The sequence below is a fragment of the Corythoichthys intestinalis genome, chromosome 3, assembly GCF_030265065.1.
Source record: "Corythoichthys intestinalis isolate RoL2023-P3 chromosome 3, ASM3026506v1, whole genome shotgun sequence".
In the NCBI taxonomy this organism is placed as follows: domain Eukaryota; kingdom Metazoa; phylum Chordata; class Actinopteri; order Syngnathiformes; family Syngnathidae; genus Corythoichthys; species Corythoichthys intestinalis.
This window is the reverse complement of record NC_080397.1, coordinates 34,664,151-34,691,760: the sequence shown is the minus strand read 5'-3', so window position 1 is coordinate 34,691,760 and position 27,610 is coordinate 34,664,151. Positions and strand designations below refer to the sequence as shown.

The 27,610-nt window shown below is 38.9% G+C and overlaps 1 protein-coding gene across 1 annotated transcript in view; it reads right to left on the bottom strand.

The window, feature by feature from the left end:
- The window catches only part of htr7c (5-hydroxytryptamine (serotonin) receptor 7c), a 54,361-nt gene extending 27,126 nt beyond the window's left edge, over nt 1-27,235 (bottom strand). The window contains exon 1 of the mRNA XM_057832359.1: nt 26,470-27,235. Within this exon, the coding sequence (XP_057688342.1) occupies nt 26,470-26,933 (464 nt within the window). The 5' untranslated portion in view covers nt 26,934-27,235. The remainder of the gene's footprint in view (nt 1-26,469) is intronic.
- Between the last annotated feature and the right edge of the window lie 375 nt (nt 27,236-27,610).

Here is a 27,610-nt window from a genome sequence, read left to right as displayed (position 1 = left end):
CAACTGCTAGTCCTCAATCTGATGGGAGGAGAAACTGGTTTGCCCAGTGGAAGATGACAATCACTTGATATGAAGAAGAACAACAGATTAACGGGTAACTTGCACTGCGTTTATATTAAAAAATAAATAAATAAATAAAAACATTTGCGTCACATTTTACGCCATGAATATGATATGTGAGGCAAGAATGTAAAACAAAAGTAGAAACTGTGTGAAATGAATCAAGTTTAATTTCATTTTCCAATGTGAAAAGCAAATCAAAAGGCAAAATTATTTGTTGTAAATTCATACTGTTTATTTGGATATTTGTGAAGATTCACGTTTATTTTTTTTTACATAATGAGTGTGTACAAATTTGGCAATCATTTTGTGCAGGGTTTTTCATTAAATTTGATAACATTTGAGATGACAGAAACTGCATGGTCAAGGTTAATGCAACCAAGCATGTTTAATGTTGAACAACATAAGATATATTCTTTCAAATTTGAATCAAAAAGTCTAAGATACGTGGATTGGGCCAGTCTTTGTCTAGTGGTCTGATGATGCTGCAAGCATACAGATAAAAACATACATTTGGTCTGTTTAAAAACATGCTGTCTAAATGAGAAGAAACTTGAATGGCACTTGACTTAGGGTTTAGCTTGCTAGCTTAGATATATCGATATTGAATTTGAAAAATAAAAAAAAAGATTTTTGTAATTCCAAAGGGTTTGGTAAATGCACGTGTGAAAACCCGTACACTAAATACACTATTCTAGTGTATTTGATCTCTAGCCAAACTACTGTATGTTCCCCTGCACAAAGCTGAGTGTGGGTCTTTTTTAAATGGATGTCATATTTGTTATGGACACAATGCATACATTATTTTCAGTGACTCGTGTTTAGATTTAAAAGAAATGAAAATCAATTTAAGTGTTTCATTCATTTATAGGAAACATACTTGCTCAGTGTCAGTTTATAACACAATGTTTTTTTTAATGTTCCACCATTGTTTAACCAAGTCTCTTTTCCTTGCAGGTCACTGATAGTATAGTAGTACTAACAGCTGGCTTTGGTGCAGCCAGTGTGGGATTGATTACCGCTCTGTGACTGTATAATTTAATGTCCTGCCACAGAAACTGGGACAAGTGAAAGACTAATCCGATTTCCAATTGATCGAAGTGTATACTTTCAAGAGTAATTTAATTTCCAATCGAATAGTGTTCTAGTGTTAATCCACATTTAAAGATGACCAAGGTCAGTATAAAGTGTTTGCATGTTCGGAAATGTGTTTGCAATCAATTTAATGAAATAGTTTGGGATTTCTTATGTCCGTAAAAATTTCTGTATCGGGGTAAAATGTAAATTAAGGCCATGCGCAACTATAGATGTAAGGCTAATACGTGCTGTGAGCCACTGGGGATGGGCATCATGACTTGTTGGCTATTTTGTTTGGGAGCCTGTGTTGTTTTTGTTAACGATAAAAATTAGCAAAAATATTTCGTTGACAAACCTTTTTATTCATGACAATGACGTAATGATGGTGAGTTTAAAACGTATCGTGGATGACAGTAAAATAGTGAGACGATTGCTCATTTAGGTATGACGAGATGAGACAAAAATAATGCATAGTGTCTGTCTTATGTTTACAATGCATGTACAGTGAGCAAAATAAGTATTTGAACAGCTTGCGATTTTGCATGTTCTCCCATTTAGAAATGATGGGCGGGTTTGAAATTTTCATGGCAGGTGCTTGTCCACTGTGAGAGACGATCTTAAAAAAAAACACACAAAAAAAACCATCAGAGTGCATGATTTTTATTTATTTGTATTATACTGCTACAAATAAATATTTGAACACCTGAGAAAAACAATGTTAATATTTGGTAGAGTAGCCTTTGATTACAGTTACAGAGGTCAAACTTTTCCTGGAGGTTTTCACCAGGTTTGAACAGACTGCAGCAGGGATTTTGCACCACTGCTCCACACTGATCTTCTCTAGGTCAATCAGGTTTCTGGGCTGTCACTGAGAAACACAGAGTTTGAGCTTCCTTCAAAGATTTTCTATTGGGTTTACGTCTGGAGACTGGCTAGGGCCCTCCAGAACCTTGATATGCTTTTTACGAAGCCACTCCTTGGTTTTTCTGGCTGTCTGCTTCGGGCCATTGCCATGTTAGAAGACCCAGTCACGTTCCATTTTCAATGCTCTGACTGAGGGAAGGAGGTTATTTCCCATAATCTCACAATACATGGCCCTGGTCATCCTCTCCTTAATACAGTGCAGTCGTCCAGTGCCATGTGCAGAAAAACACCCCCAAAGCGTGATGCTACCACCCCCAGGCTTCACAGTAGGGATGGTACTCATCATTCTTCTACCTCCAAACACTATTAGTGGAATTAAGACCAAAAATTTCCATTTTGATCTTATTTGACCACATGTATTTCTCCCATGACTCCTCTGGATCATCCATATGATAAATGGCAAACTTAAAACTGGCCTGGACATGTGCTGGTTTAAGCAGGGGAACCTTCCGTGCCATGCACAATTTTAAACCATGACGTCTTGGTGTATTACCAACAGTAACCTTGGAAATGATGGTCCCAGATCCTTTCAGGTCATTCACCAGCTCCTCCCGTGTAGTTCTTGGCTGATTTAGATAAGATCCTACGAGTTGACAGTCATGTTTAGCTTCTTCCGTTTTCTAATAATTGCGCCAACGCTGAATGTTATATCACCAAGCTGCTTGGCAATTGCCCCGTAACTCTGTGCAACCTTGTAGAGGTCTACAAATATGTCTCTGGTGTCTTTGAACGGCTCTTTGGTCTTGATCATGTTAGGAATTGGAGTCTTCCTGATTGTATTGGGTGGACAAGACTTTATATGCAGTTAACCGCCTCAAACAGGTCAAAAAGTCAGTGTCAGAAAGTCCACCTCCACTCCACTTATTTGTTGGCCTTTTTAAAAGCAACTAACAGGCAGTGTTGGGAGTAACGCCGTTATAAATAACGCCGTTACGTAACAGCGTTATTTTTTCAGTAATGAGGTAATCTAACTAATTACTTTTTCCGCCGTTACAACGCCGTTACCGTTACTGACGGTCAAAAGCGGTGTGTTACTTACCCTGAATAAATTGAAGAAACTACCAGCCGTGTCGAGTCGACTCTCTGCTCTGTCGATTTGTCATCCAAGACTTGGGGTGCGTTCAGGTTCGAGAATAGCGCACGTACTTCTGACTGCTGTTTGTCCCTGCTCATTCAATTAGACAATGCTTTCCAAAAATTGGTAACGTTTCTGTGTTTGCTACACCTGATGCTAGCCTCGTTCCCATCTCCCACTGTCAGCCAGCAATAATTCTGCTTCCATCTTGAGGTCTTGAGGACGGCAGACGCTTTGAAGGTGACGTGAATTGTCGGGAAACCAGCCTACCTGAATGCAGCCCCTCAAGAGATGCGATGGAAGTGATTGTGATTGGCTGAGGGTTAGAGTCATAGGTCGTGGTAAGCCAATCAGAACTGGTGATTTCACAAGCAAACCGGAACAGCGCGTGCAGCAAACACACACGCAAAACAGATGCACAGGGTCGGGATGGCAGAGCATTCAGAAGAAAAAATGTCCTTTAAGAGGTGGAGATATAGACACTATTTCAAGTTTGTCGAAATTAAAGGAAAGAACCTGCATGTAATGTGTAATTTATGTCCCGTGGCAAAGCTTTTGTCGACATCTGTGGTAAGCAATTCAAATCTGCTAAAGCACCTATCAAGTTAACTACCTGTCTGTTCTTCTCTATTCCACTGACTCGAATACTGCTCGGAAAATTTCAAATTCTTTGACATACAACAAGTTCTTTTTAAAGTAACGGAAATAGTTACTTTCCCTGGTAACTAGTTACTTTTACTATAGGGTCATTCAGTTACTAACTCAGTTACTTTTTGGAAGAAGTAGTGAGTAATGTAACTAATTACTTTTTTAAAGTAACGTTCCCAACACTGCTAACAGGTCTTTGAGGCTCACAATTCTTGCTAATAGACAGGTGTTCAAATTTTTATTTGCAGCAGTATAATACAATAAATTGTTTTTAAAAAATCATACACAGTGATTTCTGGATGTTTTTTTCTTTAGATTGTCTCTCACAGTAGACAAGCACCTACCATGAAAATTTCAAACCTGCACATCATTTCTAAGTGGAAGAACTTGCAAAATTGAAGGGTGTTCAAATACTTGTTTTCCTCACTGTAGTTAGTCAGCCTGCATTTTACATGTTAATGGTGCGAATCTCTCACTGAAAAAAAAAGGCTTAATTAATATTTCGATGCACAGTCCATGGTAAAAATCAGAGACGATTAATAAAGAACAATAAATTATTCAAACTGATTGGATCCAATTCTGTTCAATACATAGTGACAATTTAACCCCATATACTTAGTGTAATACTTAATGTTACTGAGAGAAAAAACTGAAATACACAAATAGTGTGTGCAATATGAATGCACTACAGACTACAGTGTGTAACAGCCGCAAAATGAAATGACGATCGCCTGTCTTCTCACATTTTGAGGATTTTGGGCTGTCAAGGAATATTATCTAAAGCTACTGAAATACTTTCCAAAAAAGAAACTGTTTAAAACCTATCACTTTGCGAAACCTATTATATCTCAAAAAAATATATATTAACAACATTATCCTTATAAGACTTGTTGCATTTTGTTCATATACTGTAGTAAAACAAGAGCATTCATATCATTTTCTTAGACAAATTGCCACAGAATTCTCAACACAGTCTACCTCTTTGGTTTAAAGACCACTTGGTGGCGCCATAGAGCTAATGAACCACCATGAAGCTTTGAACCATGCGCAAATCAAATGGCAGCAAAGCTTCATTGGTTTATGAAGCTTCGTTTGGTCATCATTATTTTTGTCTTGCTTTCCATGCTTCTAAAAAAAATCCAAATTCTTTCCAAAATTATGATTTTTGGTGAGAAACGCTGTAGATTTCATTCGTGCTGTCATCTTACATTTGTAGCATTGCAAGTAGTGCCTTATGCCTCCCAGGCTGCATTGCGGCACTATGGATGTCAATAATATTCAAAGATCGTTATCCGTGCTAATTATTTCTTGAGGTAGGCTTCCAGTTGTTTCTTTAGTTGCTTTTTATGCTACTTACTTTGTTGTTATGTGATAATTCTAGTTTCGTTATAAAACCATGAATTTGAATGACATTTGCGTTAATAACCTACTATTATTTCTTATTGTCTGTGTTGAAGCAGATGTAAGTATATGATGTGTGGTTCACAATGCTGCTAATGTTAGAGACCTGAGTAACTAATGGTTTTATGAATTATTTGAAAGCTGAATCTCACATTGCCTTTTTAATTTTTTTCAGAGTCTGTCATTTAGCCATTCTTGTCTGTGTCAATTAAATCTGGGTCAGTTTATTTTAGTGCTTTTGAAACAAGCAAGGGAACATGTTTTCTGCATCACTCAAAGTCTACAAGAGGAAAAAAAGCAATCTAACTCTTCAAATTTACTTTCGCCTCCTGAAAGACTTATTCAGCCATATTCTGAACAAGTCCATTTCTCACTGAACATTACATTTCAATGAAAATCACAGCCAAATTTTTATTTAGTCTAAACTTAATTTTCCACAAACAGAACAATTCCCTTGCCACATTAAATTGTTATGCACATTTAAAAAAAATTATTTTACTAAATAATACTGTACTTTTACAAAAACCACAAACACAAAATGGTTAATTTTTGTGAATCAATTGATTGATTGCATTTCTATTCATTTCAAAGAGGAAAGGGAATTTGCATATACATATACTGTACATCTGTGTCCTTAGCTGTAAGCTACCGCCTGTGCTATGTTTTTGTAAAGCAATGTTTGAAGATGCTTGTGCATGTTTGAAAAACGATCATGATCAAAGTTTAGGGTATATGTATGGTTTTAACGATTGATGTGGGCAATATCTCTTGAGGGGCAAGTCAATTATTCAGGAAAATCAGGCTTCATTTCCACTTCCCAGTGTATTTTCTAACATTCTGTGCACAACAGCCAGAAATTATTAAAATGCAAGTGCATAATACTACGTCAGAGGAAAATGCAAAGACTGAATATACATGTTGATTCATTTTATTTCCCTATGAGTAAATAAATCCCCAAATAGATTAAATTTTGCTAACTGACACTAATTCATCAAATCCATTAAGGACATTCACATCATAGCCGAATAATGACGAGTCTCTGAATAAGGTATTTGTGCCACAGGCGAATAAGCAGAAGCCAGCAAGGACATCTTCTTCTGTTTCCCTGTCATGAAAATGTGAGAGTGGGAGTATGAAGTATCCCTCTATCTTTGTCACCTTCCCTTTGGATTCTTTCTCAATGAAAATTTTGAAAGCTAAATCAGCTTGGAGGAACTATTCTTGTCCACTCTATTTACTTTTGACCTTTACGGAAGAGTGTTGACCAAAGGATGGGAGAGACATTCAGCTACTTAGTATATCAGGGATATTTTAACAATACTGTTTAATGTGGTCATATTTGCAATAGGGTAGACATTCACTGTGTCAGTTTTAATAATTAACTCTTTGGCTGCCATTGACCGTGATAGACTTCCAATCCATTTTGACTGAAAGGGTGTAACGGTTCATGCTTGATAACTGTTCTTTTTTTTTTTTTTTTTTTTTTTTTTTTTTTTTATGTATATTTTTCCCTCTTAAAATGTATTATTAGCACGAGTGAAGGGCTGCATGCGGAACCGAATTCCTGTTGGTGTTTCCACACAGACGAATTAAGAGTCGGACACTCAGGGTAGTTTAGACTTTACTGCCTGTAAAGTCCTGTAAATTACAGGCACGATAAATGCTAGCAAGAGGCTTGAGCTAAAAAAACATCTTATGTCTTAACGTCTTATTAATTGCTGCACGGATATGTTAACCCACTTAAACGGCACAATCAGACATGAATGTTTAATCTACATGTAAAAAAGTCGACTAGATATTGCTATTAGATTAGGGTGACAAAACAGCCTCCTTTTCCCGGACATATCCACTTTTTACATCCTGTCCAGGGCGTCTGGCGTGGTTTTATAAATCCATGAAAATGTCCGGTTTTCAATATTTTTCATGGGACCAATTAGCGTGTGTTGAAATTGTGCGAGGCTTTGCACAGAATGCTACGTTAAGCCTGAGTTATGCTCCTGTGTTGCGGTGACGGCGCAGCGACTACGGCGTCATTCGACATACGATGGTTCTCCGGCCAGGTGACACATTGCTCTGTAATTCACTGCCAAGCCACTAGAGGGGTGTGGCGTTATGTTTGTACGGTTTTGGTCTTGTTGACTTCCTCTTGTCTAGTTTAACGGAGAAAAAAATAAATAATGCAAGATGGAACGCTTGAATGTAGATCTTCAGCTCATCAAAATTGAATAAATGTTGATCCTACAAACAGGCATGAAAATCTCTCACCTTTCGGCGAAATTCGCCGTTTTGAAGTAAAAAAGGATGACCTACGTGAATCGTGTAGATCCGATGAGAAAACTTTTAAGGGTGGTGGGGGGGGGTCGGGTGTAGGCATGTGCCGGTTACCTTCACGGTTTACCATGCTATGAAAACGTTGCGGTTACAAAACCACTAAAATTTTCCGTCATACAGTACTTCGTATTCGTTATTTTTCATGTGTCGAAAATGCAGCCAGAAGTGGCTTGGCGCGGCAGCGCTTACCCCTTCCCCTGTATGATGCTGCGAGTGTCAGTGACGCTATTCCAGCAAACCCAAAAACAAACTTTTCAAACGCAAGGCGTAAATTCTGCAATGCATTGAGCTCTCAAATCGTGGTAACTGAAATATACCAAATGAATACATTTAAAACGTTGTACAATCGTATTTTTCCACGTGTGAGTCGCTTCAACAGTTTAGCTTCATGAAAAAGGTTCGCCAAAATCAAAGCACACATTTTCCTTTCAAATTCAATACACAAAGTTACTAAAAACTTACAAAGACGAATGATATGCAAGGCTTAGCTAAGCTAGGAGAGCAACTTCATTGAGGTTAATCACAGCCGCTGAGAGAGAAACAAGTTTGTATGCGGGGGGGGAAAAAAAGAGCGTCAAAGATCGCTAATTGTGACAGATGATCTTGTCCTAAGCACAAATTCATGTTCGCTGGACGAGGTGAGGTCTCACTCCCAATTTTTTTTAGATGAATGCATTTGCCAGCATATTGAATTTGGTGAGTAATGGTTTTAATCGTTTTCATATTTTGCGGTATGACAAAGTTACTGCCGTTTGTTGCAGCTTGCGTTGAACACTGCCAGAGCGTCCGGTGAAAAAATAGCTCGCGTTAAGGTAGCTTCAAGCTTGTGTATTTAACGGTAATATAAAAGCAGTGTTGTCAGTAACGCGTTATGTGAGTAATGCGTAACTGTAATCTGATTACTTTCTTTCAGGAAAGAACAATCTAACGCGTTCATTTTTCTAAATCAGTAATCTGAGTAAAATTACTTTCCTTGATGCCTGTACGTTATTATTTTGTTATTGCCCCATAATGTATGTAGAACAGTGGTCTCAAACCGGTCCTCAAAGGGCCGCAGGGGGTACTGGATTTCATTCCAACCAAACGAGACAAATACCTTTTCACCAATCTGGTTTCTTACAAGTGTAATCAGTTGATTGCAATCAGGTGCTGCTTATGTTAGTAGAAACCTCATTGGTTGAACTGTTTGTGCTGGATCTGATGGAACAAAAACCAGGACCCACTGCGGCCCTTTGTGGAGTCGGTTTGAGACCGCTGATGTAGAATGAAGAATACTGTAGTCATGGGAGTGACATCACATGTCACATTTTCTAATCGGGGATGGGAAAAAAAAAAGGGTCACGTGTATTACCATGATGCGTGAGCCGTGAGCGCTGGGAGTTTGCGGCCAAAACAACATAGCCTTGCTACCTCGCCAGGATGCAATGAAATAGGCAGGAGTTATACTGCAAACGGCTGCATTTGCACACTGGAAACACAGCCATTACTTCACATTTTTGTCCAGTAAAGATGACAAAAATATCTCCGTGCGCTGCGAACTTTGCGGTGGCTCAAAAAGACTGTCGACCGCTATAAGCATCCAATTCAAGCACCACTTGGAATTACAGCACAACAGGTAACATGAAAGCCAGGACTTTTTGATACTGCTCGTGCTCAATCCTCGGTTCAAGCTCAGTTGTTGTTGAAGGTTTAGGTTAGGAAGCTTAGGTTGAAAGAAATTCTAACTATCCATCTTGCCTCCTCAGCTGTAGTTTTGGCTAAGCAATGCAAACGGCTGTCTCTAAGGTGCTATGGTCACATGATCCGTTCGAAAAATAATTTGGACCCATTATGAAATACAGTAGTTTGAAGGATTCTTGTTCATTTCATTCATTTTTGTTGTTTATTTTATTGCTCTAAAACTTTTATAGACAACATTTTAATGGCCATATTCAATGGTCTTTATTTTAAAGGGGAAGTTCAGAATTGTTTACATTAGGCTTAATCTTTGAGTTAGCCGGGGTTTAATTAGTCATTGGAGTTGATTTGAACAAATTCTGCGCAGTTTGCCAGTTATTTGTTAGTTTCAGGGCTCCGGAGTGGCTAAGCCAGCGCGAGTCAGTGGTGGTTGAAATCAACTCCTTCAACTAATTAAACCCCCGCTCGAATATTAAGCCTTATGTGAAAAATTAAAATGGTCAAATTCGCCACATGTAGGACGTTTCGCCGACAGAGGACATTTTGGCAGAACGCCGGAACATATTTCCTCCACACCTTTCTCACCTTTTTAACCCCTGACCCATTTTCATGCCTGTACAAATGTTGAGGCGCAGCCGACGCAGAAGACGGTTTCGAGGCAGTCTGTCCAACTTTTGAGGCCGCTTAGAGAGTTCTAGCTTTGGGTGGAAACCAGCTAGCTGTGGCTGCTAGCTTCAAACTGGCATCGAGCACTGCATCCAGCGTGATGTTCGGGGTCTGCAAAGCCCTCCAGCCCAATATTTTTGCCATGTTCTGCAACCAGCCAGTGGGAAGCCATGGCAGATTTCTCCCATCTATGGAACTTCCCAAATTGCGTTGGAAGCCTTGATCTTAACGTTATCATAAAAGCACCAAGGTGTGTGAAATGTCTGTTGTTGAAAATTAAACATCAAAACAGCTCTTTTTTCGCACCAAACCTGTGCTTTATTCTTCAGATTCTTGAAGTGTGACACGTCAATAAGTCACAACAAACATATGTACACAATAAATAATGAAGTGCACCAACCAAAAATACGACTAAAAGTGATAAAAAGCTGACAGATTTTGGCCGACTGAGTCACCGCTTCGTGTGGCCACTCGATTCCGAACACACACGTCTCGGTGGTTCTTCCATTTCTTTATCCAATCACTGACCTTGCCATTTGGTAATCTTTATGATGTCTTGACGAGACTTGCTCTTCGATGATATTCCCGTCGGCTTTGTCCATTTTTGCGTGTAGAAAAATAATGTTTGATTTTATTCTACAATGGCGGTGATTTCGCGTTGAACTGGAAACAACAGCCTGAGCAGACCAATCACAGTCCATTTCCGCCACGTCATATGCGCTGACGTGACGCTCGGGTTTGAAAATTCAATAGGCACACGTCGGGCTACGGCGCAGGGTCGTAAATCGGGTCTTCCTTGACAGCGCAGGTCTGACGCGGCCTTTACTGTGCTGCCTGTGACATGTTGCCAGAGACCCTGTCCAGTGAAAACAGAAATTGGAGCAGGGTTCCATCGTTCTCCAAAGTGCTAAAAGGGAAAAAAATAAAGACAAAATTGACGTTTTGTTTTGTGTTAAATAATATTGTTGTGAGGCTACGGTTTGATTTACATTATTTCACTGGAAAGAGAAAATAGCTTTTAGTTAAAGCTGGATTTTCTACAGAAGAGGTATTATTGAGAACATTATTTCAGATATATTTATTTGATATTTATTTGTATAGTAAGAATTCAAAAGACTACCTATTATTTTGTTCGGGATGATGATTTACTAATACAGAAGAAGCATTATTTAAACTTTTTTTAATCATTATTTAATTCTATTTTTTTAACGTTATTATTGTTCTTTTATTTTAGGAATAATAAAGCCTGTTGAGTAACCTGTGAAAATTGGTTGTTGTGTTTTGGTTATATAGCTATTATTTTGTCATTATACTGAATTATGTACCCAGACGGAGGAGGCACACTTTAAATATATTAAAGTGATAAGGCTTCTTTGAGTGAACTTCTTGAGGCTGGGCCGTGTGTCCTCTTTTTTGGAAATCAAAATATGGTCACCCTACACTAGAGGTGGAAATCTCTGGACACCTCACGATACGATACGATTTGCGATACAAGGCTCACGGTAACGTTGATGTCACGAGCTGGCGAATCATCAATTATCAAAACATGGGTCAGGAAATCATTTTTGGATATATTCTACAAAACAATTAACAAACAGAAAAACAGGCTATTTTTATCCTTATGCTGAGAATTGGGATGAGTTTATCACTAGTAGACATCTAATCTATTTGACCTGGGAGGGTGGCAGTGAATGAACACTGCCCTGTTATACCTTAGTTAATTCCATCCTCCTTTTTGGATGCCTATCACCATCAAGCACACTGAAGAGTCATTGTTTTCGTCAACAATGACAATAACGAAAATATTTCGTCGACAAACAGTTTTTTTTTTCATGAATATAACAAGACGATAACAAACTAAAAACATGTCTTGGGAGACTAAAACGTAACAAGATGAATGCCAGTTTTTGTCTGACGAGATCAGAACAAGATGAAAATGAGCCAAAGTCTCTGTCATACTCTAACAATGTATGACTTTTTATTATTGTACTTGTAGTTAGCCTGCATCGTAACAGTATTAAGTTATGCCACTCAGGTGACGTGCTGCACCCCCCACTCACCGGTTTCCTCTCCTGGCTTGCTTGTTTTGAAACACAGTAAAATTTGTTTTCCTATTTTTGCAAGAGATAGTATGCAATGTTACTTTAGCCTTTACAGGTCTGTGCTGAGTGATCATCACACTAAATGTAACTTGTACTGTTAGCATAGCATTCGCGTTAGCAATATTATTTAGTGTGGCTAGAGTAATCTTAAACTCTCCAACTTTTTTTATTACATACAGTTCATGGCATCCACATGGTTTTCATCATTGAAAGTAATATATTTTTTCCTGGCGAGTGTGTACAGTGCTACCTCTACTTACGAACGTCTCTACATACAGAATTTTTAGGTTAAGACACACCTCAGTGGAAAAATATTGCCTCTTGTTACAAAAGAAATTTCAGGATACGAAAGGCAAAAATATAGTATGGCTGGTACTCGCAGCTCTTCAGTTTACTGAAAGTAACATACTTACAGCTGCTCTTCCATTGATTATTGCCTAGCATCTTACTGGCATCCAATTGGCTAAGAGGGACCTCTACTGTATGTGTATGTGTGTATCCTAGCGTCCTCTTCATTTACTCCCCCCCCCCCCCCCCCGTGTTCCGACAGTTTGACATGAGTGTATTAACGTTTCTTTTTTACTCTATTCTTAATTTTTTACATTATGCACAACTCAGATTTTATGTTTATGTGCAATAATCTAATTATAAAATGTATTTGTTATATGTTTTGATGCATCTTTATGCATTATAAATAAGGGTGTAACGGTACATGTATTCGTATTGAACCGTTTCGGTACTTGGTGCTCGGTTCGGAACGGAGGCGTACCGAACGAGTTTCTGAGGTAATGTACCCCTTACTTTTCGAGGCTGCGAGTCGATCGGGTTACAGTTTCTTTGTGTAGATTATATTTACTACGTCTTCTCTACTGTAATGAGGATCAACACGGTAGGACAGTAAGAAAGGTCAACGGCGCGACAATGTGGCCGCTGCGAGAACGCAGTGAAACGCGGCCATTAAAGTCAATCAGCCAATGCACACCTGTCGCAGTGCGGCCGCGTGTTAGACGCGTCCCAGAAGCGGGTCAAGGCGATGCACGCGAAAAGAACGGCAGAATTTATTATTTGACGCGAGACACGGCCCTCCTGCGTCAATACTACTAGCTAGCAGACCGGGCAGACCGGAAGTCATTCGTTTAAAAATACGGTGGATCCGGTCGATTTTTAAACTAATATGCAATGGTAACCCAGTTTTTGAGTCCATCAGATCTCTTGAGTGGTAGATCGGGGCACAGTTGACTTGTCTTTGTTGATTTACAGTTGTCTTCTCTGCTATAATAATAACCAACACGGCCCCGTGTTCAATACAAAACCCTCCTACCACAACAAAACAAGTAGGAACTAATATTCACATAGGAACTAAAGTTATACAATATAAAATATATAATATAAATGAATACTACATCACATTTGTAAAATACAAACACATAAAAAAATGAATAATAGCCCATTTAAATAAAATAAATTGAAATGAGCTAAAACATCTGTAATTAAATAATAAGAATAATACACAGATCCTGCTTACACAATTAAATTTATTAATTTCTGTGTGGCGCTTTAATTTGAGAAAATCCACCAATAAAGCTTTTGAAAACCGTTCATAAGAAAAAAAAATTCATTGAGGCATTTCATTTGTAAATTACATGTTAAAATCGTTGTCATTGGGATTGCTTTTCTCTTTAGCACAGGACTTCTTTTTTCTTCTTTCTTTCAGAAAGAAAGCTGACCAATACGCGGGGTCTGAAAGGCAAATTGTTGTTGGATTATTATCTTTAAATACCCGCTACTTTTTGAGCAGAATTCTAGTTTTGTATAGGCTACTGTTCCTATTGTTGAAAGCACAAAAGTGTGTAATAAAAAACTAGCACATTTACATTTTGCATTTTGCTTTTTTACTGTACCGAAAATGAACCGAACCGTGACCTCAAAACCGAGGTACGTACCGAACCGAGACTTTTGTCTACCGTTACAACCCTAATTATAAAAGATTTAAGTCTGAATTTTCGGGGGCTTGGAACAGATTAGGGCATTTACATGGAAAACGCATCTCTACTTACAGAATTTTCAGGTTACGAAAATACTTCCAGAAACAATTAATTTCGTAAGTTGAGGTACCACTATATCATCATCACTAAGTTGGTATTGTCCTTGTAGACCAGGGGTTGCGTTAACCGAATATTTTCCGTCGTTGACCGGTTTTTTAAAACGGTGACGGAAAAAACTGAAGTCCATCCGTCATTTTGACAGGTTGCAATTCACACCCCAGACCACAGGGTGGCGATTGAGCATATTAATTAGCTATTGTCTCTCTTGATGCATGACGTCGTTGGCCTTACTCAGAAAAATGTCAAGGCAACTGAGTGTTTGCCTGGCACGGCCAGACTGTTCTCCCTGTATTTTTCAAACACTGAGAGAAAAGTCTGGGACACAGCCTCTCGAGTAGGTACAAAATCAATCGACAAATCAGATTTGTTTTCATTTGCGTGACATGTTCTTCATGAGCAACGTCACTCTTGCGCGCCGAAAGTCGTCTCTACGATGGCGAACAGGAGAGCCGAGAATATGTTCCAATCCGCGGTAAGTTCAGTTTTAAATGAGCTAAAACACATCGACACGAGACATTGACAACAGTCTGTCTCGCGCTAGCCATGTTGAATAAACTCTGTTCTCCTCGTATGTTTACTTCCGCGCGCAAGTCCCTTGTCCTGCCCTCGTCGCTTTGCTAACGGCACGTCTGCCCGTCGCTGATTGGTGCACTCCGCTGTCTGTTTGCCTCTTGTTAAGCTTGTTCGGACAGAATATTAATTAAAAATGAATGAAAACTAAATACTATTGAATATGTCATTATTATCATTTTAAAAATGTAAGTGACAGGTAAAAATAGATTATGACCGGATTTTTATAACACTGTCAGTCAAAATGACAGACAACGAAAAAGTCTAGAGCAGCCTCTGTTGTAGACACGACAATATGTGCTCGTTTGTGTTGAAATTATAGGAAATATTTTGTCTTTTTGAATTTTTGGACTAAAATGCATGAAATTTGCAGACCAAAACATTTTGAGTAATCGTCAACTAAAACTACACGGAATTTTTTAGTTTTCATCAACGAAAACTAGACTAAGACGAACAAAGTTTGAAATGACTAAAATATTACTAAGACTAATAAGTGTTTTTGTCCAAAAGACTAATACGGAAATTAAAAGGGCTGCCAAAAACAACACTGGAATGCGTTATTAAAGAACAATGTCACACCTTTAAAGTTCTTTGACTCATCCAGTACTCTTCCTCCTCTGTGTTGCAAATTGCAGCTGGCACTCTCCATGTTAATGAAACATCACATGAAATGTATCACATTATAACAATATATTGAACTTTTTTCTGGTGTAGGAGCAATACGGCTCTAAAAAATTTGTGCAAAACTGATAGGGTTATATTTTCATAACCGGTGCAGGCAGCGTGTGTGTAAATGTGAGAGTGAATGGTTGCCTGTCCCTCCACTGTAAATGTCACATTACCGACGAGCGAGCAATGCGTGATGTAGTTCGATGTAGTTCGCCATTTGTCCAAAGTCATTTGGGATAAGCTGTTGTCACCCGTGACTACGGACAGGATATGTGGAATAGAAAATGGTTGAATAATACAGTTATATATTGGTTAGAGAGTAATTTTTATTAAATTGAAAAGACATTCAAAATAACCAGTTTTTTTGACTACCCATTTGATAAAAATACATAGGCATTCTACTCAACAATCTCAATAAAACTATATTCAAACAAGTCTTTCTTTACAAAGAAATTTAAAACTAACCTACATTTTATTTGCTACTCACGTCCAATTTTGCAGTGGAATGTTTTATAATCAGATGAATATCGGGTAAAGATAGAGATAAAGAAATGTGCTGTCCAAAAAGACATTAAGTAGTTGATTACATAAAGCAAGACACAAGAGACTGCAGCCTTGCAGAAAAAAAATACATTAAACACACTGATTTTGCACTAGATCTCATAAATTAGCACATAAAATATGGAGATGGAATCTATGTTCCTGTCTAGGCACTGTTTGCACACACCAAACAAAGGATGACTGATGACATGGTTTTCATTACAAGAACATATTCTGATGTTTATCCCTGCAATGTGTAGCAAGCAAAAGAAAATAATTCATATTTACTCAGCTTGGAAAGCACTTTTCAAATTTGTGCATTCTGCAGATTTATCTTCACATGCACCAGTTTGAAAGATGGACTAGCAAATAGCGTAGCATTACAGAGAAGTAAACACAGCTGTGACAACAGTCAAGTGACACTGGTGGTACCGATCCAATTTACTAAAGGTCACTGAAGCTCAAGCAGTGAACTTAAGGATGGATATTCAGGTATGGTTGTTAATGTATTGAGTTTATTATGTGCAGTTCCATGTACAGAACATCAAGCTGTATTATTTCAGGGCAGTGGGGGCAATCTATGGCTAGCAGGCTGTATACGGTGCACGCTGTTTTTTTAGTACAGCACAAAGGGCATTTACATTATAAAGAATACTGTAGTTCTTGTTGCACTGATTTAGTCATTTTCCCCCTAAAGTTGGTGAGCTGAAATGTGTTGATTAATTTGTCTTTTTTGATGATAATTTTTGCGTTATTCATCTTTTTCTCTTCTGTTATGTCATTATTATTGCTCAAAGTCAGCTAGGATAAGCTCCAGAAGACCGGCAAACCTTGTGAGGATAAGCTATACAAAGTAAGAATGGATAAATGGACAATCATAGTTTTTATTTGAATTATCGTTATGCTCCTTGTGGCTTTTAAATATGACCTTTTTGAGTTTCTGCCTGCACTCCCACATTTGAATGTGCCTGCCTCTGCCTTCAACATTTGAACTGTGACAGGCTAACCAGGCGAAAAAGTGCACCGACAGAACAAACATGGCCTAACTACCATTAAGCCATCCAAATTCACAATTCAACTTTTGATTTCTTCCACGTCAAATACAATAAATGCTCTCAGGACCCCAGCTCCGGGCTGTATGACAGCTTGATGCACCACATTTTGTTGCATTGGTGGCAAGCGTCACACTAGGCCTTTGTTCCTGTCCCACCTGGAACAAACACACACCTGACTTAACTGTTATGGACCTTTCTCCGGTGATGCAAATTCTGTGTCCGACAAATGAACCAGTTACGCGTGAGCGCTCACGAGCGCATCTGCCACGTATTTCTGTTCCAACTGAGTGCTTGGAGGTGCCTCGGCTCACCTCTCCTGTTCACCCCAGGGTCATGACACTGAGCTAGCAACTGTAATGCAGACAAGTTACTGAACTAAAACCTCTGGCCCAGGACGTCTGCAATTTATGGTTTTGTGAAAAAACCTGGTCGAGGTGAAACCTGGTAAGGGACTAAATGTAACTAAATATTACTGCATAGTTTTCATCCTGTGTATAGAGACAAAGTGTTTGTAAAAAAAAAACAAAAAACTTCAAATGACGGTGCCCGAATTTTAACAGAATTACGTGGTCGTGAATCAATCATTTCTCAGTCAAGCTGGCTATGTTGATTGTGAATTACCCGTAATTTTCAGACGCAACTTTTTTCCTTCATTTTGAATCCTGAGGCTTATAGTCCAGTGCGGCTTATTTGTTGATTTATTTGGGTTAATAAGTATGACTTTATTTGACAGCGGCATCATAAGACCGTCATAATTATGACATGACACTATCATGGGCATTACTGAATGCTTATGTCATTAAGTGTCATCCGGGCAAATTATGTCACTAACTTCATTTATGTCCAGCTCGGCTCTTTTACATCCATTCAAAAGTGAGATAATTTGGTGGATGACATTAAATAACATCTGTTGTAAGCATTCATTAATACTCATGGTTGTGTTGTGCCATTGTTATGATTGTCTTATGACAGTCTTATGGCGCCACGATCGAAGAAAGTGTTACACAATACCATAACTAGCAATTAATGAAACAATTGGAACAGTAACTAAAGAAATAATTAGCACAGAACATGAATTTTGATTGTTAATTACATCTGTAGCACTGCAAAGCATGCTAGGAGGCATGTTGGACGACAACAGTGTTGACAGCAGGTGGCAGCAGAGGTTGACTGTCTTCCCCAAAGGAGCAGTGATGGCCAAATGAAGCTTCTTGAAGCAATGAAGCTTTGCAGCCAATTGTTTCAAAGTTTCATTGTGGTTCACTTGGTCTTATGACAGTCATATGATGTTGCTGTCAAATAAAGTGTGACCAGTTACTATCTTTTGGCGTAAATATCGCATAACACAGTGAAGACAGCTGCGGCTTATAGTCCCGTGTGGCTTATCTATGAACAAATGTCATTTTCGTGTCCAATTTGGTGGGTGGCGGCTTATAGTCAGGTGTGCCTTATAGTCCGAAAATGACGGTATATTACTGGAGGCATGGTAAAACTACGTTTAACCCCTTGCCGCTTAGATTTAAAATGAATAAGATTTAAGAATCTCTTACTTCAGTTTTTGCTTTCAAGTAGATGCTAAATCAGGTTGAGAAAGTTGTTTTAAATGCATAGTACAAATATATATATATATATGTATGTATATATATAATATATATATATATATATACATATATATATATATTTTTTTTTTTTAATTTAAAAAAAAAAAAAACAATAAGAAAATGCATGCAACTTTATGTATAATGCAAAATAGCGACAACAGACACCTGTGGTTAAAAAAAAAAAAAAAAAAACATTGAGGCTTCTTTGATCTAGTATGTGCCTAATCTGGTACACTAGGCATCAATGGGTTAATATTAGTGAGAGAACAGCTGCTAATTGACTGATGTTTGATATTACTTCTGACCAGCGTGAGTTCATTTTACAATACATTTCATATACTACTGCTTTGTATAATGCATTAAAACACGTAGAGGTCAGTTCCGATTTGCACTGACTTACACAAGGGCAATTTATCAGTAGTGTAGGCATCACAACTCAATGGTGCGTTTCCCCACCGGAATACAAACTGTGTTCAATGTCAAAGATAAAAAAACTAATTTCTCAAGTCCCAAGCAGAAAACGCATGCTTACTTATTTTCAAACCTCTTTTTTTTCACAATCCCTTCAAATATACAGTAAATCTTGGCAATATTAGTCAAATGAACACACAAATAAAGTTGTATTCAAATATATATGACTTTAAAAGTGAACAACCTTCATCTAAGAGCCACTTACTTATGACGGCATTGTTTTTCTCAAGAAGTCAACACAAAGCCTATTATCTCTCTGATTTAAAACTGTTTAATGGCGTCTTGTTTAGTATCGACTAATAATGGATCCCATCATTGTAATGCCAAACTTGAAGCTTGATTTATGCAACGCTAAAGTCACCCAGCACTTCACCCTTTTTATTCTTCCTGTCCCAGGAGATTGTTGAATAAATAAAGTGGCAAGTAGACAATAGTAAAGTACAACCCGGATCACTATCAGCTGGCCGGTTATTAGTAATCCATCATCCTCCATGTCAAGTTCCACAAGAGAATGCAACATTCCAATTCTGCTGCTGCTTGTCGCAGAGTTGTCTTCTTATTTTTTTCCCCTTTAAAATAAACGATTTTAATAAGACATAAGTACACAAACCCATTCAATGGCAATGCATGATCTCATTACAAGTAAGCGAATATGTGATTTTTCGCTGACACACACATTACAAACGGATGAAATGTTCTTTCCTGGCCTCTTTTTTACATGTGCGGTTGTGTTCATGGGAAAATGCTAGTAGTAACACATTCTGTGGTTGAGAATGAACTGAAAAGGGGAACGTCAACAGTAACAGGAAGAACTAACTGAGCGCTTTGACACCCTCACTCAACTGAGAGCAAATGTAAAAATGAAAATATGAGGGGAAATATGCGTTTTAATTATTTTTACACTCTTGACAAGAATAATATCTGTGAAATTTACACTTTTCTTTTAATCTTAAAATTAACAGTGATTAATGGTTATGTATGTTACAATATAACAGACCTAACCCTTCTATTGTCACTATTTCTTATGGAGAGAAAAAAACTTTATCATTAGGAAACCAGTGTGCCGAAGTAGATTATCAGAATGTTCAACTTTGGAGGTTTTGTTGTGTTTATATTTGTTTCAACCTTTTGTTTTCCGCATCTAAAACCAATCCACACATACACACCCTACTTGAGAACAAGTTCAATTTGTCTTTGGCTTCAGGTTATTTTGTTATAGTAAAAGTCAAACCGGTAGTCAAACAGGAGAGACACAGCTTCAGTTGGCAGTACAAGCAGCACTTATCAATGATTAACCAGCCGAATGCCTTCTCACACCATTTTTATTTTATGGCATTTGAAATATTTTCATTGACAGAAGTTTGCAAGTGATAGCCACAAGCACACGGTTCGAGATGAAATTATATTTAGTTGCCGCTTTGAAGACAAAACTGTACTCAGCATGAAATAGCACGAAGGGTTTGTCGCATTAACTATGCTTGTGATCATGGGATTCCGACATCAGTTAGATTGTATTTCCTGAAGAAAACACACACCATTTTCAAAGAATTCCTTCGCAAACATGAACTGCCTTTGATCTGATTGTGCTAGTCTTGCTTGAAATACCCAATCCTTCTAAAGGTGGACGTTAGAAAGAAAAGCGCCTGAGAGCAGAGCTTGGGCGTCACTTCACATTACCTGAGGATGCGTCAGCGATGTCAGGTCATGTGTGTATGTTGCTGTGGGTGGATATTCCCCAGCTGCACTCTCTCTGCAGGGACAAACTTACTCATGGCCAGAAAAAAATTAAAACATGAACTCTACTTCCTTTCGACACTGGATATAGTCAAACAGACAAATTCCAAAATACATGTGGCGAGCTTTGTGCTGAGATGAAAATCCACTTACGTGCGTTTTATAGCACAGCGCACTTACGCTCCCTATAAAAATAGTGCCCCAAGAGTCTACTTTTACAGTTAAGTGATATTTTTTTCTTGATATCATCCAACCTGCAACCACAAGCTCCTTCATTCCATCAGAATGACTTTTCTTAGATATCTAAGGAACCACCAGTACCAAAAATCACCCTCTCTTCCCACTGTTTTGAATAAATCATTCATGTTTGACTTTTGAATTATTGAAAGTGTAACATATTACTCTCAGGGAAGGTAAAAAAATATATAAAACCAAAACAGATTTTAACTTTTTAAGGGAGTGGGTCAGAATACATCTCATTCTTTCTTCAAATTCATGCTGAGATAAGGCAATGTTAATGGCTATGCCTTTTCTCTTTACAGCACAGCTGTGGTTGAAAGACTACATTAAACTGCACAGTAGATCTTAACTCAGGTAATAGTAGTAATGAATGATAACTGCATGTATGTTTGCCTGGCACAGCCAGACTATTCTCCCTGTATTTTTCAAACACTGTGAGAAATAGTCAGGGACCCAGCCCATTAAATGCCTCTCGAGCAAGGTACAAAATCAATCGTCCAATCAGATTTGTTTATTTGCGTGACGTGTTCTTAACGAGTAACGTCACTCTTGCGTGCCGAAAGTCGTGTCTACAACAACACAGATAGCGAACAGGAGAGCCGAGAATATGTTCCAATCCGCGGTAAAACCAGTTTTAAATTACCAAAAACACATCGAAAAAAGTCATTGACAACAGTCAACATGGCTCGTGCTAGGCTTGTGCAATAAACTTCTCCATTCTCCGCTCTTGCTAACTACTTTTCGCTTTAACAACGTCACGTCTGCCCGTCGCTGATTGGTCCGCTCCACTGTCTGTTTGCTGTGGCTTGCTCCACCCTCGGAATTTGATCCGCCGGACGGTCGCCAGACTCAATCGCTGGAACAGCGGTGAGTCTGGTATACCAGGCAACATGTATGTGGCCTTCACAGCTATGAATCAGAACTTATTGAAAAAGGAATGCTATGAAAGTAAAAGGTTACGAACGAGTTCCGTTCCTACACTGGCGATATAACCCGAATTTCCGTGTAAGTCAGAATTAACCCTTTAGAAATTCAAAATAACTATCCAGAAAGTCCAAAAGTATTGTATTTTGTTTAATGATGGAGGATACACTGCCCTCTGGTGGCAGCGTTGGGTCTTGCTGGACTGTCATTCAATAATGCTTCCATTAAGGAGCACTCAGATGTTTCACATGGATAAAGGATAGCTGCACTCTAGTTTGGCCCACATAAGGCTGTAAGTTGCTTCAGCTAATATAGGTTTGTGTATGCATTTGTAATTAAGTTTGGAGCTACAGTTTGTGGAGTTACGTGTCAGCGATTTGCTATGAGAATTGTAAGTACTTCAGAATTCGTAGCATTTAAGCTAGCTGACTTTTCTGAAGCAAATTAAGCTAATTGCATCTACTAAATTTACATATTGATCAGACTAGATGAACGTTTGAACACCAATCATTTTGTGTCGAGGGTTTTATTGTTAGAATGCATGTCGTTTTGAACAGATGTGTACATATGTGTGTTACAGCGTTACAAATTGTCAAAAGTGAAGGAAGTAAAAAGCTTCAAAAAGCACAATTGCTTTGTTTACTATCTGTCAAGCTGAAAAACTTCACGTTTAGTGAGGACAGAACAAGTCATGTTAAAAATAAGATACTGTGAGGTACAATTAGGTACTGTTTGTGCAAAAAAAGACTGGAGACAAAATGGCAGACGAGACTTCGGCATCGTAAAGTTGAAATCGCGTAAGTCGAGTGTGTAATGTAACCGCTTACGTCGCTTATGTTATTACTGTACAGTTGTGGGCCGATTAAGATTGCGCTTCAGATCTCATAGCATTGTATATTTTTATTGCATTTTCTTTGTTTTGTTATTATAGCCCAGTGATTCTTAACCTTGTTGGAGCTACCGAACCCCACCAGTTTCATACACTCATTCACCGAACCCTACTTTGGCGTCAATTAAAATATTTTTTTTAAAATGAACCATGCAGAAAATAACCAACATAGTGTTCCAGGTATCAGATTCGCTATCTTTAACGCAGTTGGTTTTACAAGTGTTTCACCAATGGTGTGTGGCTTGCCCTGCTTTGCGATAAGGTACACAACTTCATATGATGCTGTGAGGATCAGTTTGTTAATGGTAAAAATCTAAGAGCAGGCAGAGTGGCCTTATCATCGATTCTGACTCTCTTCACATTGAATTCAGCAAGCGTTGTGTTCTTATATTCCCTACCTCCATGCAGTTTCTCAAAGTGTACCTTTAATTTTGCCAGTGAAAGGCTACAGTTGAGAGAGAGTGTCAACTTGGCCTTGCAAATCATGCAGATAGGACACAGTTCCATGATACATGAAAATCCATATTGTACATATTCGCCCGACCACTTTCTTTTTTGCACGACTTAGTTAGTATGGGATAAAATATGAAGAAAGTAATTACACGACGTACTTTGATGGTATTCACACTTTGGATAACTCCTGAGTGAGCTAAATTCCTTGCAGCACTGATTGGCCAAGCAATGTCACGTCATCATCTGCAGCCAATGATGGCCAAGCGGGGCATGCCATCACGTATAGACATGATGAGTCAGTGTGTTTTGACCTCAGCGGCAGAGACCCCACCGAACCCCTCAGACCGACTCACCGAACCCCTAGAATTCGATCGAACCCAGGTTAAAAACCACTGTTATAGCCTATCCCAGCTAACCTAGAGGAATTGGACGACTACATACTGATCACCAATCAATTACAAGGGACAAAGAGCAAAGAGACAACCATTCACACTTATATTCGCACCATAACTGATGCAAAATTAAATAAAACCCGCTTGCAAGAAGGTAACTGGTCTCCAAACATTTCTTGGTGCTATTTGAGATATGTTTTGGGTCAATGTCCTGTTGGAACACCCATGACAGGCCCAAAACATTGTGATAGTCTCTATATTTAATGACTCCTTGCACCCCGTCAAGGCACCCAATGCCAGAAAAAAGAATGAGACCTACATAGAAAAGAACACAGTGCCTATAGTCAAACATGGTGAAGGTCCAAGGATGTTTTGGGGTAGTTTTTCTGCCTCTGGCGCAGGGTACCTAGACAGTGTGCAAGGAGTCATGAAATATGGAGACTATCAAAATGTTTTGGGCCGCAATGTAGGATGTAGTATCAGAAAACTTGGTCTGCATCAGAGGTCATAGGTGAGTCAACAGGACAATGACCCCAAAAATACCTCAAATAGCACCAAGAAATGGTTGGGGACAAAGCGGAAGCAGGAAGGCACCCTTCAAATCTGAGAGACTTGGAACAGTTCGCAAAAGAAGAGTGGTCCAAAATTCCATCTGAGAGGTGCACGAAACTTGTGGATGGTTTTAAGAAGCGATTGCTTTCTGTTATTTCTTCTAAAATATGCGCAAGCAAATATTGAGTTGAGGGTGCCAACTATTTTGTCCAGCCCATTTTTTTGCATTCTGTGTAAAATTGCGTACATTTTGCCTTTTCTTTTCAGCTTTTTTGTGTTTTTCCAATGCACACCCAAGAAATAAACACATTCATACTGAAAACATTTGAAATTGCATTAATTTCTGTGAAAATTCTGTATTTTCTGGAAAAATTCCAGGGGTGCCAAAAATTTTGTCTATGACTATACATAACAATTTTCAGGTGAATAATTTCACTAAACCAATAATTGACGATCAAGTAGTTGTTGACTCATTTGATAATTGATTAGTTGTCAATTAGTCGATTCATCGTTGCAGGCAGCCCTAATTGGCAGACAAAATGGCCCTCTGAAGGAGACCATAACTTCGATTAAAGATAAGATTGCTACCTCTGCTATAAACAGAACAAAAAATATTAAACAAACACACGTTGCGCATGCCTGATGGTCTGTGGTGGAGCATTTCCTTGTTAAGTATAAGTGAACACCCTATAGGCCATTGACAACTATTTCTCCTATAGCAACGTCTTCACTTCGTAACCTCTCCTCACCCCCTAAGTGCACAGTGCTGCCATTTGCAGAAAGTGTCTTTCCAATTATATAAAATGTATGAGGAAAAAATTCATAATTAAAAGGAGATACCATTGCTGGCAAATTATGTGAAGTCAAGAACAGTTTCACACAAAAATAAATTGTCATCCAATCAAACTGAAACTGTGGCCTGTGCAGCAAATGGATTACTGTGAAACCATGACAGCTATAACTAGTTATCAAACAAACCAAGTGTGTTTAAAATGTCATAAAATACTTCAACACAAATACTCACAGTGAAATTGCTATTGGATGATGCACATTCATTGCTGATAAAAGTGCTTACCTAAATTTGACATGGTGCTGCCCATTATGGGTTTGCTATTCTCCTGGGAACTTAGTGGTATTATCTGGGTCTGATTAGATTCTGAACATGGAAGGTCAGACGATAGTGAGTTCCACTAGAGTGGTCTCTCTGAGAACCACCATGTAAGCCTGTGGGATTAAATATTTATTGGGCCTATACACAACGGGTCATGCTTTCGGCTGCATGATCTCCATAGCGTTAACAAACTCAGAAAGACTGACATACATTCTAGAATCCTTACCAAGTCACTCATCCAAAAATGAGTCCTGTAGTTTTATGTATAAGTCAGGAATTCCATATGGATCATAATTAACCCCAGATATAATCAATTCATCATTCCAGTGAATATCCTCGAAATCCCTGCTCTAATCATGTTAAAGGAAAACAAAAATCTATTATTCTTCAGGCTAATGTTTGTGATCATGTTCATTAGTTCCGTAATGTGAAAATTTCACGCTCTTAATGAGAAATGACTGCCCACCAATCTTGAACAAAACGCACACAGCTCTGTGACCTTCTCCTATACACACACGTCCTTTCGTTCACACGCCACATTTTCATTCAACAATGTTATAAGATTTGATTTTACGTTTGGATTAGAAAATCTTGCCGGCACACGAGTTTAAATAGTAATCTATCTGCTTTTCCTTACAAATTGCAGAAGGCAGTGCAGACTGCGAACCAATACAATTACAGTTCCCCTAATATTAGTGCTGACAGCACTCAGATATGATGCACTTTTAGGTGGTTTAATAATTTATTTGTGCTGGCAATGTCAAAACTTGCATTTAAGTATGCAATAAAGTGAAATAATACATGTAGCTCTAGGTTGGTTTGCACAATAATTTTCAAACAACATGCACTGAAAATGCACGTGGAGCATATGAGTACAGAAGTATGACAGCTGCATTTCTGCAGTCGTGGTAGCTGATCCTTAATGCCTGATTAAACATCTCCCATGATCTGGTCAAGCAGAGTAATTAAGAGCGTCGTATTAATCACAGTCTGCATGCGCATTTGCTGCAAATTCGCATCCCTTGGCGCTAAATGTGCCGTCTTTGGATAGATTTGACAGACAACTCATTAGAACAGATGAAGTGCGCTCGCCCTTTTTGAAAGGGTAGCAGTTTATTACGGTCATTTAGTGTATGTGTCGGTTTGATTGTGAAAGGAGACCGCGCGCGTGTGCGCAATTGAGGTCGAATGGCATACAGTACCTGTCCACGCTGATCACACACAGGGTCATGATGGAGGCAGTGCAGCACATTACATCCATGCCGATGAATATGTTGCAAAAGACTTCGCCAAAAAGCCACTTGCCCCCGGTGAGGTCGGTCACTATCACAAACGGCATCACCACTATAGCTACGGATAGGTCGGCCACAGCTAAAGACACCAGGAGGTAGTTTGAAGGCTGCCTTAATTTCTTCACCACGCACACCGCGATCACGACCAGCGTGTTTCCCATCACGGTAACCGCCGTGATGATGGCCAGCATCACCCCGATGATGATCTTCTCCGGGCGCCCGAAATGCAGCAGCTGCTCCCCGCATGTCTCATTGCGCATAGTTGTGGGACCGATGTTCTCCAGGACGTTGTAAAGAAGTTGCCAAGTGCCATTGATAACTTCCAAAATATCCCCCTTCTTGTTCAAAGGGAGCTCAACTGAACTGTTGAACATCACGACAAAGCTACCGGATGACGTGAAGGGACGACTCGCCAGCGCACTCCAACGCGCATATTTGGATGTCTGTGACCTGTTTTCCTCTTCGATTCGCTGCTTATACTTGGAGCCTATTGCAGCTTCACTTTCAAAGCGGGTGTCCTTGTCTTCGGGGCAGAGCACAGTTGAGGTAGTGATGACTTCTAAAGCCTTTAGTAAAGGTTGTCCCTCTGGGCGGAGCACGGGTTCGCTTTCCAACCCTACAGGGTCACGGGTCAGTGGGTCACTTCAACTCCAAAGAAATGCAAGAGCTTCGTTCATCTACGTGTCACGAGAATTACGTCGAATCATGTCGCTTAACACACTCAACCCACTCTCTCTCTCTCTCTCTCTCTCTCTCTCTCTCTCTCTCTCTCTCTCTCTCTCTCTCTCTCTCTCTCTCTCTCTCTCTCTCTCTCTCTCTCTCTCTCTCTCTCTCTCTCTCTCTCTCTCTCTCTCTCTTCTCTCTCTCTCCCTCTCATATAACTTGTTTCAATATTGGGTCACTTTTGAGCAGACCCGTGCCGCCCATGAGGCGATCTAAGCAACCGCTTCAGGGCGCACCAGCGTCAACGGCGTCAAGAAAAATATTAAAATAATATTTGATGATAGCAGTATTTTTAAAAATTATACAAAACAATAAAACAACAGAACAA